The sequence below is a fragment of the Barbus barbus genome, assembly GCF_936440315.1.
Source record: "Barbus barbus genome assembly, chromosome: 37".
In the NCBI taxonomy this organism is placed as follows: domain Eukaryota; kingdom Metazoa; phylum Chordata; class Actinopteri; order Cypriniformes; family Cyprinidae; genus Barbus; species Barbus barbus.
Genome location: NC_136715.1, coordinates 22,983,613 through 23,011,324, shown reverse-complemented (window position 1 = coordinate 23,011,324; position 27,712 = coordinate 22,983,613). Strand labels below are relative to the sequence as shown.

General features: G+C 37.0%; 1 protein-coding gene across 1 annotated transcript; it reads right to left on the bottom strand.

Moving 5' to 3' along the window:
• Positions 1-1,364: 1,364 nt before the first annotated feature.
• Positions 1,365-27,471, bottom strand: LOC306856891 (ras-related protein Rap-1A-like). Its single transcript, XM_079396428.1, has 8 exons — positions 27,212-27,471; positions 16,564-16,652; positions 9,605-9,673; positions 9,451-9,507; positions 7,720-7,860; positions 4,673-4,816; positions 4,442-4,554; positions 1,365-3,051 (listed from the first exon to the last, which is right to left on the bottom strand). Exons 2-7 carry the CDS (start codon positions 16,618-16,620, stop codon positions 4,465-4,467), a joined length of 558 nt encoding a protein of 185 aa, XP_079252554.1. The 5' UTR covers positions 16,621-16,652; positions 27,212-27,471; the 3' UTR covers positions 1,365-3,051; positions 4,442-4,464.
• Between the last annotated feature and the right edge of the window lie 241 nt (positions 27,472-27,712).

Here is a 27,712-nt window from a genome sequence, read left to right as displayed (position 1 = left end):
ATTTAAAAATGATGAACAGGTGTGATGGAGAGGGGTTGGAAGTAAACTATGCAGTTCACTGGCCCTGCTGTAAGGAGATGTCAGCTCTTGCTTCCAAAGCTTCCAGTGCTGCAGGTCCAAAAAACCAAGGCAATAAAAAAGCTGTATGAGGGCAGTTCTGCCCCAGCATTGATGCAGGAGCTGCACACAGCATCTGACTTCAGGCGACAAAAGTCATGGCTCGGTCCCTCGGGCAGGTGATGTCTACACTTGCAGTCCAGAAACACAATCTCTGGCTAAACCTGGCTGAGGTGCGAGATGCAGACAAAGTTTGTTTTCTTTCTATACATATATACAGTGTTGGGGAAAGTTACTTTTAAAAGTAATGCATTACAATATTGCATTACTCCCTAAAAAGTAACTAATTACGTTACGTAGTTACTTTTTATGGAAAGTAATGCGTTACTTTTTAAATATGAGCAGGGCTTGATTGTTTTTAATACAAGAAGTTCTAATTATAGCAAATGTAAAAGCCCTTTCACACCAAAAAGTGTAATGAATAAACCTCAGGCTGAAGGAGAGTAAATTCACGTCTGTAAAGTAGAACGCAGGAGAAGGAAGTTCAACACTCTTCAGCAATAAAAAAACAATGAAGCACAATTGTTAGTTTATCTCAAGTCCTTTTTGCTTATTAGCATGGTTGAACTGGATCATCAAAGCAGCAAAGACATTGGTTAATGAAATGGGATTAAATACATTTGTGTTGTTTTTAACATTTAATTATTGCAGGTTTGCGTCATATTCTGTTTTAATTCATTTTGATGAATACTAAATGTTTTTTTTGCGAGTAGGATGAATTAATGCACATTCACATTTAGTCTAGAACTACAGTAACAGCATGTTCTCACAGCGCACTGTCAGTCAATAAATGGGAAAAAAGTAACTGCCGTTACTTTTTTGAAAAAGTAACTCAGATATTTTCTTGTAAATTAAAAAGTAATGCATTAATTTACTAGTTACTTGAAAAAAAGTAATATTACATATCTCGCGTTACTTGTAATGCGTTACCCCCAACACTGCATATATACATATATATAATGCTCAAAACAATTAAGGGAACACTAAATCACAGTATAATTAAATAATATATTTCACGCACACACACACATTATGTGCGTGTGTTAATATATTATTTAATTTATAATTTTTTGTCAACTAAAATTTTGACTAAAATGAATGAACATGATGAATATTAACTCTATTAATATATTAACATTAATGGCAAAAACTAAAAAACACTATAAATTATATAAACTATAAAACTATTACACTGGTATGTTATCACTTTTGAAGTTATGACAAAATGGTAAATGAATGGCCAAACTACCGTTTAAGAAATGTAATGAATTACACTCGTTTAATCTCTGTTCATTTGTGCTGCTGACCGCAGCCTTCTTCATGAAGAAACACAAAATACAGGATACTTCAATTTCTTTGATACTTAAGAATTTTTTCCATGTTGGCAGTGTTGTTTTACTGTAATTACAATATTGTTAAAATGTTGAAAGAGACATTTCTGAATGTAAACAAAATGCACATTAATTCGTTTTAATACTGAGGTTATATATGTGCTGATCTGATCTGTCTACTGATTTTTTTCACAATTTGATCATTTTTGACTATGAAAACTGATATTGATGTTATTCAGTCCCGTATGTTTATAAAAATGTAAATATAACCCCAGTTCTTAAATCTTTGATGTCAATTGTAGAATTGCTAGGTTCACATTTTTGCCTCATTTACCACTGTCAATGTTTTTGTCAGAATAAAAAGGGTCAAAAAATGCACTTTGGTTTACAGACCATTCCATCAATATGAGGAATTAGCTCTTTAAGAACATACCAGGAGAAACATCTTGTTAATCCAATAAAATACAAACTGGCAGAAATAATGAAAAGGTACTAAAATTTAATAATCTTTAAAAGCCAGATCTTTTGACAGAAAAACCCAAGAGGAAACAGTTGGTTTAGTACAATATATTTCAGTCTCGATAGACAGAAATCGATCATTCCTTACCCCACTTTTTGCACTATAAAAGGCCTGTTTACTTATGAAACAGTCTTTAAGAAACAGAACGGCATTAGAATATGATACATGAGCTAGGAAAGCCAAGTGACTGAATACAAAATGTCACATTGGGAATGGGGGCAGTACTTCCTGATGAACGAGTCCATAGTTGTCAGCAAAACATTTACATACATGTTTGTCATTTATAGACATTTACACATTGTATCATAAATGGAAGTACAACTTATGAGAGAAAACAACTGAACTTGACATCATTTACAACATCTACACTTAAAGATGCTCATGCTGTCTGCTGATAACTGGATATTAAACGCCGTCATCCTTCATGTCCTTGAACATGCAGTATTGCGCAAATGAATACTGTTAACTCGGATTTCTCGTCCTGCTTCTTCAACAGGCGATGAGGCCATTGAAAAGCACAGAGTTCAAGAGTTTATGGGAAAGAGTTTTAAAAACACATTCGTGGTGAAATTTCTGTGATTTTCTCCTTGACAGTGCAGGTCTTGAAGTTTCTGAACAGATGTATCCATGGGTTTTTAGAGGAAGTTGGAGGATTTTATATATTGCCACCAGATTTTCAGCAAAAAGGGAAATGAAAGATAAATAAAAAATCCAGGAGGTATTATGCCCTAAGATTCATTTGGTAGAGTAACTGAAAAATGTGTCTTTTATGGAGGTTAATTTTCACTATTATGTTAATATGAGGTTAGTTTAATTTCTTCATCAGCCACAGTCAGTGACGTAAAAAGTCCGGAAGGTCTGGGAAATGTTGAGATGTTATCAGTTCTACTGAAATTGCTTCTGGGAAATTGAGTTTTTCCTCAAATTTTACTGCCAACATAAAAGGGAAATAAAAGAGTTGTTCTCGTTTGCTATTTCCGGTGCTGCTTTGAGTCAGTCAGTCAGCTGTTCCATTGAATCACTCACTGAGGATGGGAATGCTGGCATGATCCAAACAAGCTAACAGTTCTTCAATACAGCATTCTGCACAGAAAAAACAAAACAAAACAATCCGATAAAAACAAACACTCATATTGAAGCACATTTACCACATAGTACAACACAAGTCTTTCTAACTGCTTTAGACTGAACAAATGCTGCCCTCTAGTGGAAACGTTTAAGTAAACCAATTTACTGAAGATTTTATGGAAATTGCACAAGCAAATACATGGCTTCACATGACCAGACCTAAATGCTGAACACCTTGCTGGAATGCGGATTAATAAAAGCCTATACACTGCACTCATATAATGCCTTTTCAGCTGAGTTCATCCAGCAAAAAAGGGCACTGCACTGAAACGCCACTTGCACACACTTTTGCAGTGATGAATGTTGTAACCTTCAGAGCACCATAATAAATATGGTGTTTGTGTGTGTGGTATGAAACAGGCCTTACAGTAAATAAAGCAAAGATTAAACTTGGTAAGCAACTGGTGTGTGTGTGTACGCACTTGCAAAAGAGTTCAATCTGCACACAGAGAGACAGCAAATATGAAATGTTTGTATACCCACATTTACGTCACATGGTTTTGAGGACTGAATAAAGTCTATGCTTCATAAACAGAAATGTCATAGATCACACTTTGACTTCCCATTTGCACCATTTTTGTTAAACACCAATCTTTAAACTTGTCAATGCAAACTTTTGCCAGATTACGTTTAATGTTTGGACTGCCACCTCGGGCATGCAAGTACAAAACGACACGTTTAGTGTGTGATACCAGGGAGTTGGCCTGGAAAATCTGCTATCGGTTTCAGCTGCTATCAGCAGCTTCAATCCCAATCAACAGCAAGTAAAATAATAATAGCAAGTTTGAAAGGTAGAGTATAATACAAAGCTTATAAAAAAAAAAAACTGGGATATGCCCAGAATAAAATGAGCAACAACATAAATGAAAGGAACTAAATGAAAACCAAATAATTCAATATAAAAAGAAATATTTATAAATAATCTTTAACCAATGAGTAAACTTTTGTCATTACATTAATTCAGTTACAGACAATGAGAAGAGACTTTAGCTATAACAAGTTATAACAGAGCTAATTATAAAAGCTTAACAAAAATAAAAACTGTATCGGCCAATCAAGACCGTTGATCTATTTTGGCTGTACAAATCTGGTACGCAGCATCTGTAGTATTTTGGTTATATAATTCCAGGTTTTAAATGTTTTAATTTTAATAGATTTTTACTTGTAGCACATATTGAATATATTACATATCACATTTTTCTTGAATATGATTTCTGAATACTGGGAAATTATTTGGCCTGAGCAATATAATCAAGTCTATGGAAAAGGATGTAGTTGGGAGAAGCTTTGAATAAATAATGAATAAATCAATGTTGGATGATATAACTGTGGCATGATGACAGACCTGGCTATGAGCTGCTGCTGGCTCTACAGGAGGATACAATTGGATTTCTTTTTCGCTTTCTTCTTTTCCACTGGTGTTTTCCTGTTAATTTGTCTGACCAAGTCATAGAAGATCTGCAATGTGGGAAGAAAAACAAACAGATACTCTTAAAGTACTCAATATAAACATGAAACTATGGAATACGTTCTGAATGGAGGAAATGTCAAGTGTGAGTAAATGTTACATGCTCACATCAAGGACGTTGATCTTTGATTTGGCGGAGGACTCTAGAAAGGCACAGTTGCTCCACTGCCGGGCCAGATTTTGCCCCTGTTCTTTCCCCACCACCCTCTCATCCTCCAGATCACATTTATTTCCCACCAGGATCATTGGCACCTGCAGTTGGAGAGGAGGAGAAAAAGGAAGTTACACAAAAGGTAATTATGTGGATCTACCAGTTCACCATGGAAACTAAACAGTTATGCAACATTTATGAATGCATTGTAGGCTAGTTTAGTAACATTTACAGTTTATTAGACCAGTGAAGATGAAAGATGCCAAACGTTATTCTCAATTTTATACCTGAAGCTGTCACCAAACCACTTGTCATGACATGATTTAAATGTGCACAATCATACCAGCCGCAACTAAAACCTCAGTAAGCACCTATTATGGTAATCTCTAAGAAGAACAGAAAAACTGAGCTTTCTGATAATATTTTCACCAAGTTGGTCAGCTGTTGTAGTCGGTCTATAAGCTGCTACAAGTTACATTGTTCTTTTACCAGACACGTTGCTTATTATAAGCAAGTAACCAATAAACTGAACAAAGACAGTACACATGGACAATAACAGTCTGCTATAGTGTGTGTGTCTACAGTAAAACGGTGTGCGAGTGCAGAGGTAATTGATTTAAAGCCACCTATAAAGATGCAGGACACTCTCAGTTTTCCCATTTCCTTCTGTGGCCTTAAACAGTGGAGAGCACACAGAGCGCTTCTCTCACTAGACTACCCTTCAAGCACCAGAAGCCTGCCATGTTTGGACTGGCCAGATGGAAAAGGTTTAAAATCTAAACAAACCAGGAAGAGGTAGTGGTCAGGGCAGATATTTCAGCACAAGCCTCTGTAGAGAAACAGAACTAGGAATGTTCCAGCTTTAAACTAAATGACACCAAATAAAGCTGGGGACAAGGACAGACCTATATGAGAGTGATAGCATAAAAGCAATAATAAACCAACTCAGTCGCACTTAAAAAAAATAAAAAAAATGTGTAATGATTTACTTAACCTCACATTGTCTCAAACTGCGTGACGTGGCTATGTTCACACAGCAGAAGAATATGGTTGTCAGTCCAGTGTTTGACTCCCTAATACAGTTACGTTCACACACAGTTCGTTATTTACAGGATTGACCGCCGCATTCTGTAACTAAACACTATGGGTGTAACAATACACTTATTTGAAACGAAAATTTTCAGTACGGGTCTTTCGGTTCGGTACGCATGTGTACAAATTATTCAATTTTTTTTAAGGAAATTCAGACAATAAATGCTGCTTTGGCATTAACGCCTCAGTCAAATGGCAGTGCGATCATCCCTTCCTCTTTATTACTAGTTTAACGTAAAATAAATATGAATTGACATCTCAGCCCTCACTAGGGTTGTGACGGTGAGGAAATTTTCTAATTAGACTATACATCATTATATTTACTTGTTAGTGATGTCTTAATTATTTAATGTATATTTTTATCCCCAAGAAAATTATAATTGAATTGATTTAAAGAAAAAGCAATTTGTTCAGTAAACCGTTGTTAAATAATAATAATAAAAAAACTTTAATGCAATTTTTTTTTATCCTGCTGTAGATACCATACAAACCCGAGGTACATACTGAACCGTCATGTTTGTGTACCGTTATACCCCTAACAAACACACACCCAGACCTTAAAAGAACTCACAACCGTATTTTCAGCAAAGCCCTGCTGTGTGAACAGAACCTTTCTTCTGTGGAAAACAAAAGATATTTTGAAAGATATTTCAACCATTTATGTCCATACAATTAAAGTCAATCGGGTCCAAAACAACAGACAAACATTGTACAGACTTCTTTTGACTTTTATGTCCAACATCAGACATCAGTCGGGTTGTAGAAAAAAATTACTCAAGAGCAAATCAGAACTGGTTCCATTTTTTAAAAGAACCTACCAGAAATATTGTGGATTTGTTCTGCTTTGTTTTGTTTAACAGAAAAATTTAAAACCGATTCAAAAACAGCCAATGTGGAGAAAATCATAATAAAATAATATGACATTATTTAATCGAAGAAATTACGTTTTGGTGGAACTATGAGCAGTCTGAACTGAATATGACAAAACTGGAGCCACAAAATAAACAGTAAAAACAAAGATGACAACTTTTTATTGCTTTGTCCTTGCCATTTGCATCTAACAACAAACATTCAGTTATTTATGATTAACTATGGGTGCTCCCTCAAATGTAATTCCGGAATCATTAAGTATAATTATTACGCAAGATAAAACCAGAATCCAAGGAATTCACTCATACTCTCTTAGTGAGAACAGCTGGCCTCAAATAGATGTATTCAACTGATGTGTGGCCCATTCATGCCTTCCAGCCACAATAGATCTGAACCTTTGCTGGGGATCTGGACTTATAGTGCGGTCCAACCCGCAGATGCAGTGTCATGAGAGAGACAGAAAGAGACGTACACGGTGTAAGGCCAATCAAAACACATTCCAGGGATGTTAACTGCTCATGGCTGTGATCCCCTGGGCCAGTGCTTCACACTACACACACACACACAGTGTTCTTTCTACACTTGTCCAAAAAAGGGCTTCCCACGACTGACATAGAACAGAGGGAAGCCAGAAGACTTGGGTTGAGGGTGGGCTGCTGCAGAGATGGTGTATAGACGCATGAGATAACAGACTCATTTTATCAGTACTCTTGCTTTGCTTAGAGTTGGGAAATTTATAGAATATTCACAATATTGCAGACAATATAAAGTTTAGCATATTTGTGATAGATTGCTATGATTTTAACATTCAATTTCCATGCAACATGTCATTAGACTAAATTGCACACTAAATTGTCTCACTTGTTTAATACAAATAATCAGCAAACCATTATACAAAATGTATACAGGAAGAAAAATCTTTGATTTTCTAAATGTTACTGACACAGAAAGAAAGAGAAACTTTAAATTGTGTAAGTACTTCTCTTTGCATGCATCCATACATCAACGTCCACTCAACAGCAATGTTTTCTCTCATACTTACATCCTCTGTGTCCTTTACTCGTAGGATCTGCTCTCTTAAGTCCTGCAGGTCGTTGAATGTGGACTGCGCTGTGATTGAGTACACAAGAGCAAAGCCCTGACCGTTCTTCATATACAGGTCCCTCATAGCTGTGAACTGCTCCTGAAAGAGAAAGAGGTAAAAAGTACACAATGAAAAAAAAAAAAGCAAAAAAAGTTACTTTGTAAACTCCAACACTTCAAAAAATTCAAAAAGACTAAACTTTTTGAAGCGTCAAAGTTTTGGGTGAACTGACTTTCAGTGAAGGGACAGAAACATCTCAGATTTTGTTAAAAATATATTCTTTTTAATTCAATATAATCTGATGTAATGTCTTGCATTACTTGAGGGCTTTTCTCTGCAAATACTAATTCACATGATTAAACATCACATCATGCTATTATGCTACGGACTTTCAAGACCTCTAGTCTAATCTCTGAGAGCTAGAGGTCTTCACGTGTCCACTTGAATCTGGAAACACACAGTTTAACCCTGATTCTGATTCAAAACATCAGACACGAGCTGGGTATGATATTAGTTGTTTTGGGTCTCGGGTGATTTTAAAGGAACACTCCACTTTTTTTGAAAATAGGCTCATTTTACAACTCCCCTAGAGTTAACAGTTGAGTTTTACCATTTTTGAATCCATTCAGCCGATCTCCGGGTCTGGCAGTAGCACTATTAGCTTAGTTTAGCATAGATCATTGAATTGGATTAGACCATTAGCATCTCGCTCAAAAATGACCAAAGAGTTTCGATAATTTTCCTACTTAAAACTTTTACTCTTCTGTAATTACATTGTGTAAGAAGAACGACGGAAAATTTAAAGTTGCTATTTTCTAGGCTGATATATACTCTTGTTCCGGTGTAATAATCAAGGAACTTTGCAGCCGTACCATAGGTACAGCAGGATTTTTTGTTTTGACCGTTAAACAATATTTTATTATTTATAACAAATACATTTCAATAATTAGATTATATCCTTCAGTCAATCTATGCTTCTGTGTGTAAATGACCAAACCAGCAGCATTATGTGGTCCTTATAACCTGCACTATGCAATGTACCCGAGCCATTCGTGAGAATGAAGGCAGGAGATTTAGTTGTTAATATTAACACAAATATAAATTCCTTGTCATTTGAGGTGCAACATAAGCAGTTTATCTGCTTGGAATTGCTTGCAGAAAACTTCTGCCGAGAAAAAAAAAAAAAAAATCTAAATGCAATTGGTGATTCCAAAATTAATCAACTAAATCAAATTAACAAAAATGTAAGCATTACTGTAGATTTTCTTCTTTTTTTCCCCTGAAACAAAATGTGAAATTCCACAGAAAACAGGCATACAAAAAAAAAAAAAAAGGAAAATTTACATTATCTGGCAACATGGGTTAAAAATATATAGGTAACAAATGCTATGAAGAAGGATCAGAGAATAAATTTAATAGAGAAATGAGGTAGGTTTGTGTCATACCCAGTTGTCACCACTCACCACTGGCATGTAGGGCTGCAAGCTGTGCAAACGTGGACAACTTTTGCATTTGGGTCCTTTTTTAAAAATGAATTTTTGCACGTCAGGTTTGGATAAGAAGTGATTTGGGTCCATCCAAAATTGGGTACAGAGCTGTGAAATCTTTTTTTCTCCGCTAATGTGGTTACAGTACGTTGCCAGCTGTTGCTGGCTGAAGTGAGGAAACAGGGAGGCCAAAAGGACTTACTGTTCCTGCTGTGTCCAGGATCTCCAACATGCACTGCTGGCTATCCACTTCCACTTGCTGCATGAGGAGAAGAAATGAAACAGAAATAAGCTACCATTGTTCACTGAGGTATTGAACAAAATACAGGAAAGGCTACTGAGCACAGAATTTCTACCTTCCTATAGGAGTCTTCTATTGTCGGGTCATATTTCTCCACAAAAATTCCCTGGACAAACTGGACCGTCTGCAAGAGACACAGATATTAAAGCTGTACATAAGTCAGTGTCAAAAGTAAAAAACAAAAACAACAACCACTATATATTCTCTGAAGGGGTGGTCACGATACACTTTTTTGTCCCTCTGACATACGCAAATGTGGGAGACCAGAGGCACAAGTTTATATGAACATTTCTTAATTTTGCTGCATTCCAAATTTTGGTGAACTTTGATCTGCAAATTTATAGATCACATGATGATTGACCAATAGAAAATCTGTGTGTTCTGGGGTCCATTCTTCATACCTCACTTCATACATTGGAGATGATTTGACAGACACAAGATCTTTTAATCCTGAAAAGTGATCTCTGGCTAATTGTGTTCTTCAAACTATTTAGATTCGATTAAAATATCTTTATTAAATTGTCTGAAATTACTTTGTGTTGTTAATGTTCACTGGAAAGGGGTTATCGATACTCAAAACCATGATCAGCAGCGCAGTGATTGGCTGGCTTCAAGACAGCAACTTAAATGACTAGGGGTGTGCCGAATATTCGGCCACCGAAAAGTTTCGGCCGAAAATGGCCCAAAAGTGCGTTTTCGTCCGAAAGACTTTTATCACCAAAACAATACGGCCGAAAACAATGAAAAGTACACTCTTAGAGTCTGTCAGCACACGTTTCACTGAGATCTATTCGGATCCTCTGCACTTCATCGCGACTGTACTTGATCCGCGTTATAAAGTCCATTACTTGGATGCGGAAATAAAGCAGCGCGCACGAGAAATGATCCAGGCCGCGATGGATGCGGAGAACCCGGAGACGGAGAAGCGCACGGAACAGCGCAGGAGAAGGAGATCAGAGCGCAGAAAAAAAGACTTGTCTCTCTGCACCAGATGAGGGGCATGCACCCTCGTTGTCAGTGAAATCCTGCAAGAAAGTGCCTCAAATAATAGGTAGGCTATTCTGTTCTTAGGCTACTATATATGTAACTATACAATTGTAGCCATATTTCTGCTAGATATTTTTTTAATTTGATAAAAATGTTTATTTATGCACTGGCCCTATTTAAATACACTCTCTCAAATCTTTCGCAAATGTCAGGCAGATGACAAGCTCAACAGCTAGATGTTATCTGTCTGAAGTCCCCATCCCCAGAAGTGATCACCCTCTTGCCTACTGGAGAAATAATCACCTGACCTGGCAAAGATGGCACACAAGTTGTCTGCTCCGTGCACAAGCACTGACAGCGAGAGACTGTTCAGTTCAGCAGCTCATGTTCTTGATGAGAAGAGGAACAGACTTCACTGTGATAAAGCAGAGGAGCTACTCTTCATCAAGAAAAACCTGCCACTTTACCTCAAGAAGTAGAATGGGCTTGTCTAGTGTTTAAATATTTATTATCCACTTTGCACATCTGCAATTCTTGGTGCATTTGTTGTTGTTAAAGTTCTACAGTTAACATATGGGCTATGGCAGTCTTTGTTTTGATACACTTATGTTGAAGGCCTACAGAGAAAATATTGTTGTATCTTTAAGCAGTTGCACTTGTTCTGAATGCACTTTCTTGTAGTAGTCCTACAGAGAAAAATTGAAAATGCACTTGACCTAAATGCACTTTGTTTTTATGAGAGAACATTTAATTTTACAACCTTTCAGCAGGCCAGTAGGCCTGTACATTATTATTTAATGTACACATGAGTGGGGTCAAGTTAAACATTTTAGTTTGAATTTTATTTTATACTGTGCATTGTTGCAATGTGCTAAATAAATATTTGCATTATTTGTAATTGATTTATTCTTTGAAACTTTAATATTAATTTATGCAATTGCAATGCCTTGATTTTAGTAAAGTTAGTACACAGTCATAGCCATAAATGCAATGGTACTAATAATTGGCATAATTTCTTTCGGTGTTTCGGCCTTGGTTTCCTCTTTTTCGGTTTTGGCCAAGAATTTTCATTTCGGTGCATCCCTATAAATGACATCATATAATTAAGATTAAAAAATTAAAATCACGTGGCCTTGTGAGTAAAAAGGCATCACTAATGAAAATATATTTCCTTAAAACGATTTGAAATACATTTATTTTGTGTTAAGTATACTACAAATACATTTACATATGTACTTACTATAAATACGCAACTGTACGCTGAACTGGCAAACTTAAAGTCAGCTAAATTGGAACAACTAATTTTGTACTTAATGCACTTTAATTGTGGGGAAGTAGTGCTGAAGTCCAACTAAAGATATACTTAAGTATTCTTGATCGTGCTAAAGTATAGTTCAGGTGCTCTTTAAATATCTTGCATTTAAAGACTGATATTATTCAAAGATCATACAATCCTCATCAATAGTGACATTTTAGGCTTAATATATAAAACAAAAATGTGCATTGTGCACAACTAGTACTCCTAATATAGTTTAATTATAATTTTTATATCAGTAAGTCTCCAGTTATATGTCTATTATAAATGTTAATAGATTTGAACTATACTTAGTATGAAATAAATCTATTTTAAATGTATTACTTTTTTACTAGGAATAAAATACATAAAATACATTATAATACATAAAATGTGAAACCGTTTTTTTTTATTATTCTCAATTATTTTTCATTTTTCTGAATTTATACAGGCTTTGTATTTTTCAAATGTCAAGAGTATTGTAATTAGCAATTCATTTAATTTTGAAGCTGATTTGTTATACGTAATTATTTAAAATTTCTTAAGACATAACTGTATTTAAAATTATTGTGCATCATAAAAGTATTTTGAGATTTGATGAGATTTCCTGCGATGCATCGAAGCCACCTGCATAAAAGCTCACTGCTCAAATTAATGCATGGCTCAGATAATTACCTTACCGAATAAATCAATCAATGAGTAAAATTGGTTGTGTCTATTATCATCTATAGATTACGCAACATTTTAATTATTTGCAAAATCACTTTTCTTTTTTTTGTCTTGGGTTAATAAGGAAGCAGAAATTAGCAGTGACTGGGACAGACTTTCAGTATCACCTACACTTAAAAAGATCCTGTTCACATGAAATAAGCAGGTTAGAGCTAACGGACCTGTTGCTATGACAGCAACTCCGGGATGAGCTTTGAAGAACTTGACAATCCTGGATCATGTCAAATCGTCAACTGATTAATCCACATAACAAGAATGTACCCCTGGCATGACCTCTTATTTGAATTAAAAGATAAACTTTAAAGCTGCAGGTTTGCAGCATTTTGTTATTTGTTGATTTTTTTTTATATTTGTTTTACGTTGAAGCTACAGAGCGTGATGTCATAATAGGGCTGAGCAATAATTCGATAACGTTAAAAATAACATTTTTCCCTTGATAGAACGATAATACATGTTTGATAAATGTTCAATATAATGGTTCCAAAAGCAGAATGAAACAGCGTTAATGGCACCACCAATGGACCAATTATCAGCTTGGTGTGAGCAGATTACTAGGGATGTAATGATTAACTGCGAGCAGGTTGAAAATCGATTCAAATGTGTGACGATTTAAAGCGGTTGAGATGCTAAGCGGATTCAATTAGGGGTAGGAGTTTATATGAATGCATGTCTGAGGGGAACTTACAGTCTTTAGAAAAGTTTAGATGTTTTTTTCCCTTTTTATCTTGCCTCTGAATAGGCAAAGGTAATTTTACATATTAAAGCTGCTTTGTTTACAGCGGAAACCAAGGAAATGCTTTAAGCGCCACCTGCTGGCAGAGAGTGAATCCGCATCTCATTCAGCTTGTCTGCTGTTTCCGTTTCATGCAGATATATTTTATGTATAGTTTCACAAAACTGAAGTCAGACCATTCTGTTTTTGCTTCAAATTTCGACATTATACAACCTAATTTAGATTAAAAACTGCTCATGTTGTATGTATGCAGCATCTTTCTTTGGATCATGATTAAAATGCAGTGGTTGCCTCCAATTTTAAATGGAAAGAGCACAGACAAAGCATTATTTTGTTTATATGAAGAGATTTCTTGTATTTGTGTTACTTATTTGATTTTTTTTTTAAATTTCAATTTAGCTTTGTTATTTTACATTTATATTATATTTGCATTTTGTTTTTAGCAGATGCTTTTATCCAAAGCGACTTACAAATGAGGACAATAGAAGCAATCAAAACAAACAAAAGAGCAATAATACGCAAGTGCTATATTAGTATATTATTATAGTGTTATATTTAGGGGTGTGTGATGTGACGGTTTTTGATCGTGGATGATAAAAATGTCTCCACGATCTGCTTTTGAAGAAATATCGTAGTATCGTGCTACAGCACACATTATGTCAAATACAGTTCTGGTCTCCGTCTCTATATACTGTACAACACGACATACAGCAGTAGAGTTACTCTGACAGGACACTGCACTTATTCGCGATCGCAAAAGTACTTTATTTGCATACAAGGCTCGCTGGTTAAATGTTTCATTCGCGCACTAAAACCCTTTCAAACAGCACCTGATTACTGAACTAAGTTATCTTTTGCGCTAATACTGTCAAAACACAAGGTTCACATATTGACTCAGTTGGTGGTGTCTAAAATGAAAGTAAACAGTTAAGAGAAAAATGGATACGTGCCTATATATTAGATGCGTGCAGGTCTTAAAGGGACAGAACTAAACAGACTGTCATTAAAAGGATAGAACACCCTAAAATTTTATTTCTGTCACTATTTACTCACTCACATGTTGTCCCAAACCTGTATTAATTTCTTTCATGTGCTGAACACAAAAGAAGATATTTTGAAGAACGTGGGTAACCAAACAGTTGCTGGTCCACATTGAATTTGATAGTAGGAAAAAATCCTATGGAAGTCACTGTGGACCAGCAACTGTTTGGTTTTCCACCTTCAAAATAGCATTTATGTTCAGCAGAAGAAAGAAACTCACTCAGGTTTAAAACAACTTTTGAGTAAATGATAGTATAAAAATAAAACACTATGACAATTGACAGAATTTTTACCTTTTACCTATAACTATTCCTTTAACGTTAACAAAACGTAAAGAGAAAAATTACACTACTCTTGACAAAAACTTTAATACAGTTGCTTTAGGAATCAGTCTATATAGTGTTTTATTTTTATATTTGTTCATTCAATTTCATTGAATGCTCCTGCTAAATACACCTATTGCACCTGAAAATACAGCACTGTTTGTTTTATCTGTATATTATGTGTATTTGTAATGTGTTTCTTTGTTCTTATGTTTTAATAAGAACGATAAAATAATGAAAAAGATTTTTTATCTTCGCCCGCTTTGGCCTAAATATCTGCCATTTAAAAAAAAAAAAAAATGTCTTACCTTGAAAGGCTTTGTCTTTATAATAGGGAAATTAGTTTGGCTGTAATGCTCAGACAACTTGCAACATAGTAAAACCAACATGACAAAGAATCGTGATAAAATCGTGAATCGTTATTCTAAAAAAAAATAAAAAAAAACCGTGCAGCATTTTATCCAAGCAATAATAAAAGGACACCTTTCATTTATAATTTGTCTTATATCTCATTTTGTTAAATCGGGAATCGAATCGTGAAATCAAAATCGGAAATCGAATCATGAGTTGAATGAATCGTTACATCCCTACAGATTACTGTTTTTAATAATACTTGCTGATCGTCTTGATCACGCGAGCAGTGCTGTGAGATCCATTGGGAAGCACTTGAATTCAGAGAACACCACGAATATCTGGAAGATTTAGACAGGGCTAGTAAACATTTTAACCTCTGTCCCAACTGGGCCAGTAGAAAAATCCTGTTGTTGAGCCCTGTATTTTCATGCCTGCACTTTAACATTACTGCAGTCTCCAATATCTCGTAACTATTCAGAAATTATTTTAATATGCTGATTTGGTGCTCAAGAAAAATTTCCTATCATCAATGTAGAGAACTCTGCCATTCAAATGTTTGGGCTAAAGTCAGATAATAAAATTAATACTTTTATTCAGCAAGGACGCATTACATTGATTAAAAGTGACAGTTAAAGGCCCTTCCACACAGAGCGCGAAAAAACTAAATGAATATCAGATGCGATGACGTGCTGGAATAATACAACAGATTCCTATGGATGCTTCCACATAGACTGCGAACATTCACGCACTGAAAATGCAAATGTTTTTTTTTTTTAACCAGTCTGACGAATCTTTTTAGTTTCGCAAAGCGAAAACACGGGCCATCCAATAAGATTTGAGCATTACATCACGTGGCCAAGAGCGACTGCTGTTACCCAAAAGGTTGACTCGGTGGCACTAAAATCTCAGAAGACTGCATTGAGCACGAGTGTAAAAACACCAAAGTAGAGGACTTTTAGAGTCAGAGCGTGTTCGCTCTTTAAATGTTCCGTATTTATAAAAAAAAAAAAAAAAAAAAAAAAAGTGTGAAACATATGAAAGCAAATAGACAATGTTGAATCCATATACGTGACATATCTGAGGAAAAGAGGAAAAATGAATTGTTGTATTGCGTGCAGGCGTGAATTAGCAGAAGGCGAACAATCATTTCACGTTCTGTGTCAAATCACCTTTTACGCATCACGCTCAGTGTGGAAAGGCCAAAAGCCAACCATAATTTTACAAAAGATTTCTATTTCACATAAAATGCTGTTTTTTTACTTCCTATTCAAAGAATTCTTAAAAAAAAAGAAAAATACCACTGTTTACAGCAGCGCAGTTGTTTTTAATTTAATAATTACCATGATTAATAATTGAGCACCAGTAATAATAGCATGCTAGAATGATTTCTGAAGACCTTTACAGCTATAGAACCAAATGACAATCACAGAAAACCAAAGCCATGGTCTACTGATCATCTACTGATCATTACTGTGGATCAACATCATTGCTTGGCTGAGCAGAGTAAAGCTGCTCTGGGGTTTGGTGAAGATGATATGGTATACTGTACTTACCAGGGCTGATTTGCCCACACCGCCAGAGCCCAACACCACAAGCTTGTATTCACGCATGGCAGGGTCTCTTCACCAGACTCCTAAGTGCTCTAAAAACAAGATAAAACAAGAGAATGAGTCTCCAAATATTGATACGTGTTAGTTTGTGTGTGCGGTGTACAGAGCATCCTGGCTCGTAGCCCAGGTGGGGGATATTGCAAGCATGACCTCTTAAACACAAAGCAGCTGTGGGTTCTGGATGGAAGTGTGCAATCTAGAGCCAGGATTGAGGCCTGCTGAGCCTCTGGGTCTACATAGATTTAACCCATATCAGCAGGCCTACACTGATCTGGACGCTGCAAATTAATGACAGGAAAGAGGAAGGTGGAGGAATTAAATCTGCTATAACATAAAAACCCAAGTTTGTTATTTAACAGGACCGAATGTGCATTTATGTTACTGCGTGGGAAAAGGTAACCAAGATAATAGTTAACCACCATTGGCTTTTAAAGTAAATAAACCAGAGTCTGAATAGCTTAATGTACAAAGTAGGGGTGGGAATCTTTAGTCACCTCACGATCCAATCCGATTCAGATTCTGGGAGTCACGATCCGATTCCAGAACGATTCTTGATCTACGTTTTTCCCCCTTATTAATTAATTTGTTTACCGACTTGAGAATTTTAAAATCCTTACATTTACATATACTTACATAAGTAATTAAGTACTTTTTTAAATAATTACAAATATTAAAAAAAAAATAATTCAAACAGTTGTATGTTAAGAATGTTAAACTAATATAACTTCAAAACATACAAGCTACAAAACATAGGCTACACTAAACCACTTACACGGAGCACAGCCGCAGCAGTCTACACAAAGCGCGCGTCAGCATTTGAAATTGAAAGCAGCAGCTAGTGAGGTTCATATTTTAAATATATTAGTCCACTGCATTCCAAACCACATAAATGATGACTTCGTAGAGTATTTGTAAATACCGACGAGCGAGACCACACACTTCAAGTGTAACATCAAACTAGTGTTGTCAAAAATATCGATATTTCGATAAATATCGATACTGAAATATCTGAACGGTACCAATATTAATTTCCCGAAGTATCGATACACCGATACTAGCCGAGCTGTCACTTTCACTTCTCTCCAAAGGCACGTGGACAAGCACCACACGTGACCGCACTCGTCTCCTTCGCTCTGGTTAAATAGCAAAAGTGAAGTGAATAGAAAGATGACTGCTCTGGTTGTTAAAGAACACAGCAGGAGCGCTATCTGTAGGGATCTATGATCTCCGCGATGCAGAGAACGCGCACGGAATCCAGTCATAAACACGGAATTTACAGTTTAACGCGGAATGTCACAGAATTTGTCAAAGTTTGGATGAATTAATCAAAAGTAGGTCATTACACTTAAATCAAATCGCGATATGGACTAGTATCTGTAAATATTAAGCTGCAAAAGTGGATTTAAATATGAATCCTGCATGTTCTGCGCGTCTCTGTGTGAATGTGCTGCACGTGCGGTTTTGTTTACTAATGTGGCGCTCGCGGTGATTTCAGCGTATGCCGTCTCAATGAGGACATAAATACATCAACAATATCTCAAGAACTGATCTGAAAGGCACTTTGCGAGCATTTTACCATTTAATTTGAGTAAAACTAGCATCATATCATACACACACAGAACTTTAAAAGTATTCACGGCAACCCGTCAAAATAAAAGTTCGGTTTAACTTAGCCTATTAAAGACCAGAAATAGGCTATATTACTATTATTTAGTAGAATGTACATAATACTACTACTGTTAATTTTTTTTAAAGAAATAATCACAAAATATTTTAATTTTAATAGTAAATCCCATTCATTTGCCAAAAATGTAAATGTTTAATTTTCATTAAATAAAATTGTTTTATGCCTTCATCTGATATCCAGTAAAATTTAAATACACAACACAGAATTTCTGAGGGGGAAAACAACACAGAATTTCTGAGGGGGAAAACACATTTCATAAGGCTACTGTAAGAATAAATAAAAATTGTTTGTATGCATTCAAATAATAGACATGCTAAAACCAGAATTTGGTAACAATAAAACATAAGGTGAGAAAAAAATAAAACATTTCATACGGCCCTAAACGTGTCATTTTTGTTACACTTTTAATAAATTAAATGTTAAATTGTATAATTTTCATGATTTTAATGAATTAGACATGCTTTTAGATTAATAGCATTTAATTTGACCATTAAAAAATAAGAGTCCAGAAAAATTAAAATGGAAAAAATTGAATGTAGAAAAAAATTAAACGGAATTTGTGGAAAAATAAAACGGATTTCATAGGGCCCTATATCTGGAAATATTTTGGTTATGAAGCAAATGAGAATATCAACAAATAGAACTTTGGATTTTAATTAGTACATTTATTAGTAAACGTTAGTTTCAATTAACATTTAACTAAGATTAATAAAAGACTAATAAATAAATCAACAAATGGAGTACCTCAAGACATTTTTTGTTCATGTAAAATATACCGCATGTTCTCGACTTGTTACATTTTATCTTTAAATTAAAAAAGATTACCCCCTTAATATTGTGGCATTTTTTTTCACCATGGTATCGAAAATGGTATCGAGTATCGATATTTTTCAAGGTATCGTATCGAAGTTAGAAATTCCAGTATCGTGACAACACTACATCAAACAAAGCGTGCGTCTCTCACAGCACATCCGGTGCACTGTGCAAGTCCGTGAATGTCGTTGTAATTCGCTTCAATCTTTCCGAACTTTATGAAAGATTATTTTACAGAAGGTTCGAGTGGTGTATGTGGAATTGGAAGCAAGCAGAACACGGGTGTTTCTAAAGCAAACTCAGCATCATCGCACATCTGGTTAAAAACTAAGATCAGAATCGATTCTGAAATTCTCAGAATCGATCCAGAATCGTTGGAGAGAGAATCGCAATGCATCGATTTTTCTCCCACCCCTAGTACAAAGCATGCCACATACATTGATCAGCAAAAAACCATTTACTCCAACAGACCTTGAACGAACACTTTATTTAAATCAACAACTTAATCTCGTCTCCAAATGCTGCTACAACCATGTGGGACCTGTTCAGAATGACAATCCCTTTTGTGTGAAAAGGTGTCATAGGGAAACCATTCTGCTGGCTTTCATATAGTAAACACACATGCAGCCAAACACAATTCTTCTGAAGTGATGCCTCTGTGGTGAGGGGCCAAATCCAAACAGTGGCCAGGCTGTGTGCACTCAAGGAACACTACTCTCATCCAGTGTTACTTGGAGAGGTTCATAGGTGCTGTTGCTTGAAAGCTTTGGTCCATTTCTGCTTTTGCAGGATTGGTCGGCATGCAGACAGGAGAATTTTCTTCCTTTAAATGGTAACGGCAGTGTAGAAAAGGCGATCAGATGCCAAACTGAGGCCCCCGAGAGGGAAAATGACCAGAGGTAATGTAGAACTAAAACTCAGATGTGATTAGGAGCATTTCAGAAGCAAACGACTTCCAGTCACTCATGATGTCTGGAAAAAACACTTGCACGCAAACAAGATGGAGAGATATAGCGCATGACCACACCTTTTGGCTCCCAAAAAAAGCTGCAACTCCAAATAATTCAGATTATGTTCGAAAACAAGCACATTTTTGCATGTCAGTCCTCAAAAGCCAGTGAAACACTTGTTCTCCTTTTCTTCCATTTGTTTCCCTAGGACAAAAATAGACATTCAAACAACAACAAAAAAATAATATTTACTAGGGCTGGGTAAAAAAATATTGATTCTCCGATTTTAATCGATCTACAGTTTAACGCAACGATATCGATTCGGGAAATCCCCGAATCGATTCTTAATGCGCGTGCTTCACGTAAGAGAAAATGAATATTCACCTCTCGTCCTGAAGGTGTCACCATCTTTCGGATTGCTCCACTAAAAAAAACAACTGTGTGCACCCTATTATTAATGTAGATGTGTATTTCAGTAATAAACTTAAGTAGGAGAGTTTCAGTTACCAGCATTTATATCAAAATATGGATCCCATGTCTGCAAAACTAACATTTTAAATGAAATATTGATAGCTAATCGATATCGAATCGAAACCATAAAAATAAGAATCGAATCGCAGAATTGGTCACAATACCCAGCCCTAATATTTACCTTGCCCACTCAATTATGGTATCATTACCGAATTCACTCAGATGGTTCTTTCCATGTAAGGATGGCGTAGATAGGCCGATTCCTCCACACAGCATGAACACAGCTAAACCTCCCTGATCATCAAAGGCAGACTGAACAATCTGTGGACCATAACAGCTGCTCTGATGAAAGTCTTTTGAAGTCATAGGATAATACTTCAACTAAGACTGCAAATAAAGGTTCAGAGAGAGCCTGAGGGCCATGGAGGGTGGGTGTGTTGTAGGGCTGAACGATATGGACAAAATTTCATATCTCGATTTTCATGCCAGATATCTCGATATCGATACGATATGACTACGGGTTCGGTGAAAACCAAGCATTTCTCAGAAAAATAAAAACATCATAATACAAAAAAATTTGGAAAGTGTAGTTTTATTTTTAAGAACTCACTGGTGGACGTCGACTCGTACGGCGTAAAGGCCCTTTCACACAGGACGCGGCATGCGCTGCGCTATGAAACCCATTCATTTCAATGGCTTGCGCTGCGCGAGGGCGGTTAGTTGCTGCGCCGACCAAAGCGCACGCACAGCGGAGCGCACCAGCGGCGAGCTTTTGGTCAAAGTTCAAAATAGTTCAACTTTTGCCGCTGCGCTCTGTGACGTTTCCCCGCGCGGCCAATAGAAACGGGGCATCCAAACAAGCACCGAACACAAAATGGATGAACAGCTGATTCTCTGTGTGTCTGAATTTCCAGAGCTATACCATACAAGTTTGCGGTCGAATAGGGACCTCAGCGGTGCATTCAAGGGCACTCGTAAAACTGATGTTCGTTGTGTGACTGCCAGAGTTGTATGCAGGGCGGGGCGAGCGCGGAGAGGGGAAATCTATATCGTCTATATCGTTGCTTTTTTCGATAGTAATATCTTGAAAGTTCATATCTCGATATAGATACGATAACGATATATCGTTCAGCCCTAGTGTGTTGGATGAAACCCACAATACTTCAGCAAGCTCAAACATTTGACAAAGACAGTTTGTTTAAACCATATTAAACTAGACTTGCTGTGTCTAACATAAGTACTCGAAGTCAACCGATTTTATAATTTAAGAGCTAACGAAATACTATCATGACCTCCAATGTCGAGCAGAAGTTCAAAATATGAATTTACTGATGCATGTTTGTTTATCGTTTAACACCATGCCATGGTTATATTTATGGTGAGAAAAGGAAAAATAAAGAAAAAAAATACGTTCCTGTGTACCAACCAAAAAAAAAGGCAGAACTCACTTGAAACAAGCTGCACATTTTTTTATTATAATTTATGAATGTCTCATTTGCTATCATTAAATTGAATACCATCATAAGGCTGTGCTGATACAATCACTCGTAATTTTTTTTCCATAATATTGCATCAATACTTGTATTCTCTCTCTCTGAGATAAAGAATAAAATGTTTCTTTGAAGTTATAGCATTTACTGAGAGATCATGCTAACCAGGAAAACAATTACCCCTTGATTAGAACGGATCCCTGGCAACACATCTTGAGTGCAAACACTCACTGTGTTATCAGGTGATAAATGAAAAGAAAAAGCACAAAGTTTGAACAAAGAATGTGTCACTGCCACGTAACTGATGCCACTTAACCACAATTTCTCAACTGAATGTTGCCGTTCACAGCCTGTTTAGTCACAGTTAAGAAAGACGAAACATGTTATTTAACCTCAGTGGATTTCGGTTTGTCAGTTTATTATATTCTAACTGGATTAATTTGTTGCTCTTAACAGTCACAGAATTTTACAAAATTATTATGGTCCAAACAGCTTCAAGCCCTGAAACATCAGCTGTCCAACTTATTTTTCATCCCACTGATCATCATAAAACTACATTTTCAGGAATTTAGCTAACTGAATAGTCTGATGGTGACTGAGCAACACAGCTTCAGTGTGACACTACAAAGAAACTAAATCTAGAGCCTGGATTGAAAAAGTCAACCTCATCGGGGAATGTGACAATAGCTTTTCTTAAATCATCACACTAACTGTGCAAGGTGATCTATGAAACAAAACAGAATGTTTTCATACTAATACTGAAAACTGATCATCCTCTGTAAAGTCAAAAATGATCAAAGAAAATACAAGAAAAACAAAAAAACCACCTGGTTCAAGCTCTTGTCAAAATATCCAGCTCATCAGCAACATACAAAAGACCACATCCTTTGTTTTTGGAAGGAAGATCAAACCTGACTATAAAAGTCACAAATCTAATTAAAAGACATTCATAGAACTACTGCCACCTCTGGACAGTGCTGCTTTGAGTTTAACCTATATGTCCTGTTAAAAAACAATGAGTCAGTATACGAAACCGTTAAACTTGCATTTCCCCATCCTCCTCTTCTCATAATTTAAAAGACAACATCATATCTAGAAATGTGGTTGGACTTCCGTTTTTCAGGCTGAAGAGGTGAGAAATATGCTGTTCTCACATGAATGAGAAACTACCAGATGAAAGATTATAGCAGGGCTTACCTGTGATATATTCGTATAAATTACTACATACTGCAGACAAAAACAATGAAATGAGCATTACCCTAGTCTGAAGACAAGTGAAATGGATCAGGTGGAAGTCAAAAGATCTTAGGATTAGACAATCGATAACTGGTCTGTACACTTTTTTAAAGTGATATATATATTTAATCATTTATTAATTTATAATTTCACACTAACAATGCACCGCCTGCTGATTCTTAAAGGAATATCACATAAAAATGCACACAATTGTGTGCTCAACAGTAAAGAGAGTAATCCAATTTATTTAATGAATTGTTTACATTAATATCATATAATTTGCATAACAGCAACTGCATGCGGCTATTAACAAAGCCGTGGCCTAATGGTTAGAGAGTCCGACTCGTAACCCAAAGGTTCGAGTCTCAGGTCTGGCAGGAATTGTAGGTGGGGGAGCGAATGTATAGCGCTCTCTCCACCCTTAATACCATGACTGAGATGAGACCCTTGAGCAAGGCACCGAACTCCCAACTGCTCCCAGGGGCGCCACAGCATAAATGGTTGCCCACTGCTCCGGGTGCGTGTTCACGGTGTGTGTGTGTTTGCTGCTGTGTGCACTTCGGATGGGCTAAATGCAGAGCACAAATTCCAAGTATGGGTCACCATACTTGGCCTCGCATCACTTTCACAAAGTCCACTTGTGTAAAATAATGAACATTATGTTAATAAGTATTGTTTACATTTCTGTCATTAATCTTTATCCATCTAATTACTATAAAGCCATAATATCTGTTAAGACACAACAAATGTGTTTTGCGGGAGCAATACATCAGCTGACTGCAGAGGTACTGCTCAATCTAAAAACAGAAAATATAATTAATAAAAAGAAATCAAGTAGATAGAATAGAAACAAAATTGTGAGTGCCAGTGTTAGATGGTCAAGTTTTTTTTCATAATATTAGGACACCTGCACTAAAAATAACTACTGTTGCACTAAAAATTATATAAATTTCTACAACAGAAGTGCAATGCGAAAAAGAGCATACGTTCACAGTTAACAGAGAAAACCGTGGAAAAATTTACAAATGTAATTTTAATCAAAAGCAACAACAGCAATTAGCTTTTGGAGGCGGGGAGGGAGTGGGGGCAAAATCTTAGGCAAGGCCTGACACAAATAACACAACCTTTCGAACCAAAGTCCCGAGAAGATCTCAGGGATGCGGTTTACTTTCATAAATCTCTTGCCCACTCAACATAATATATACCCGACTCATATGAGCTTATTTGCATCCATTTCAACAGGTGTATCCAACATGAAGTTAACCAGTAACCTGTTGAGAACTGGTATCAGTAACCAGTTCTCAACTCCACAGGACCTCCAATCAACCACATCCACTGCTCTACTCCCATCTTCTCCTTCTGTCCCCTCACCGAGGTAGAAGCATCCAAACTTCTCCTCTCCAGCCATCCTACATCATGTCCTCTCGACCCGATCCCCTCACACCTTCTCCAAACAATCTCTCCCACACTCTTACCGGCACTCACACACATTATCAACACATCTCTCCTCACAGGCATCTTCCCCACAGCATTCAAGCAGGCTCAGGTAACCCCACTGATCAAAAAACCTACATTAAACGCTTCACTTTTAGATAACTACAGACCTGTCTCTCTCCTTCCATTCGTAGGGAAAACACTCGAATGAGTTGTCTTCAACCAGCTCTCGCAGTTTCTTTCACAGTACAACAAACTTGATGCTAAACAGTCAGGTTTCAGGAGTGGCCATTCAACAGAGACTGCGCTACTCTCAGTCACTGAAGCCCTGTGAATTGCAAAGGCCGATTCCAAATCATCAGTCCTCATTCTGCTGGATCTTTCTGCTGCTTTTGACACTGTCAATCATCAGATTCTCCTGTCTACCCTCTCATCACTGGGCATCACTGGGATTCCACTTCGCTGGTTTGAATCCTATCTCACCGGTAGATCCTTCAGGGTGGCCTGGAGAGGGGAGGTATCCAAACCACATCAACTGGTCACTGGAGTTCCTCAGGGATCGGTTCTTGGACCCCTCCTCTTCTCCACATACACTACATCGCTGGGTCCCATCATACATGCACATGGCTTCTCCTATCACTGCTACACCGATGACACACAGCTCTATCTCTCTTTTCAACCAGATAACGCAACGGTAGCTGCACGGATCTCAGGCTGCCTGGCGGACATCTCGGCATGGATGAAAAAACATCACCTACAGCTCAACCTGGCAAAGACGGAACTTCTGGTCTTCCCTGCCACTCCGACTCTACAGCATGACTTCACGATTCAGTTAGGCTCATCAATGATTACCCCATCAACTTCGGTCAGAAATCTTGGTGTAATCTTTGATGACCAGCTGACCTTCAAAGAGCACATTGCAAACACTGCTCGATCCTGCAGGTTTGCACTACACAACATCAGAAAGATCAGGCCCTTTCTGACAGAGCATGCTGCACAACTTCTTGTCCAGGCCCTTGTCATTTCTAGGCTGGACTACTGCAATGCTCTTCTGGCTGGTCTGCCATCAAACACAATCAAACCTCTACAAATGATTCAGAATGCAGCAGCATGACTGATCTTCAACGAGCCCAAAAGAGCGCATGTTACACCTCTCTTCATCTCCTTGCACTGGCTACCAGTGGCAGCTCGCATCCAGTTCAAGACACTGATGCTTGCGTACAGAACTACCACAGGTTCAGCACCCTCCTACTTCCACTCACTATTACGAAATGACATCCCCTCCAGAAGTTTGAGATCTGCTAGTGAGCGACGCCTTGTGGTACCATCACAGAGAGGCTCAAAATCACTCTCCAGAACATTCTCGTTCACCATTCCTGGCTGGTGGAATAATCTTCCCACCCCTATCCAGAACGCCGGCTCCCTGTCAATCTTCAAGCAACAACTGAAAACTCATCTCTTTCGGCAGTACTTCACTTCATCCTAAACTCAAAAAAAAAAAAAAAAAATCTATCTTTCTCTCCGCTTACTAGCTTGTACTTATTTGAACAATGACTGAGACTTGGTGTTACGAGCACTTCCTCGGTCTGATTGCCTCTTCAAGATTAATCGCTTTTTGTATTCCCCAATTGTAAGTCGCTTTGGATAAAAGCGTCTGCCAAATGATTAAATGTAAATGTAAAGTTATCTAAAGTATTAAAAAAATAAATAATGCTAATTAGTTAAAACTAATTTAAAACTAAGTATTAAACTAAAAAAAATAATGATTCACTCCATAGATAAGAATAATGAAGCCTCACTCAGACATCATTTCACAGTAAAACCAGCAAAGAGAACTGAAAACTGCTTTGCTAAACATTGGTGTCAGAAAAAAAACAACCCAATGCCTATTTACGTCTGCTCAGCAAATGCAGTTGATCCGTCCTAGTCATCTAGAGCTACTAAACTCAACTCTGAGACAGAAGCAAGTTATTAAACAAGGCGGCAATAAAAATCAGCTCGCATTTGATTCATCAGAAACTGGGAACATTAGTTTGTAATACAACAGGACTCACAACTACTGAACCCTGTTAGAGAGGCCTGTTTTGAGTGAACTACATCATAAAACATTGACTGGACTGTTTAATTTAGATTAATGACGGCAAGAATGCTCATTTCAACCATACACTTTCGATTTAGACTAGAATTGTACACATTTATTTCAAGGTGAGACAGAAATTATTTATAAAATGTGTTACAACGGCAGCAAGCGTTTATTTTGGTCAGTTTCTGATGTGGGGAAATTCAGTTCGTGAGATTTGTGCTAACATGCTAAGACTGCTGGAGCCGGGAAAAACCTAACGTTACTCAATATCACTTTATATTTAAGGTGTAAAACCTTATAAGTACAGTTATGGACTACAAGTGAATAAAACGACCAACATCTCGTTTAATATCTCCTCGTGAATTTCTGCCGTTAATTAACGGTCCTTATCAACAGTGTCTGTTAGCGCGCTCGTTTAGCCGCCTACCTTCACACACCCGCCGGAAAATCCCGACAAACTTTAGCGTGTTCAGCTGCAGTCAACCTCAATCCCTTTTCTCCTCAGCAGACTGGGTCATTCCACGAAACAGCACCTGCGGCTGACACGAAACGAGCTTTGGGATAGGAAAAACACGGCTCTGCTGCCCTCAATGCGACCTCACGAGCCGCTCACACAACGCGCCTGTCACTCAGCGCGAGCTCAGCTAGCGCCGCGATTTAGCGCAGAGTCTCGCGACAGCTTCCGGTGTCCGGCTGAATCATGGGCCGCCACCCGACAAAACAAAGGTTTTACTGTAATAAGGTTAAACTCTGATCAAACCCTATTCTTAACCCTAACCTCAATCTTAATCTATATATACACCAGAAATATACAGCCATGGCTTCTGAATTCAATGCACTAGACCCCCCCCCCCCCCCCCCCCCCAAAAAAAATAAAAATAAAAAAAATAAAATAAAAAATAAATAAATAATTATAATACATATTTAT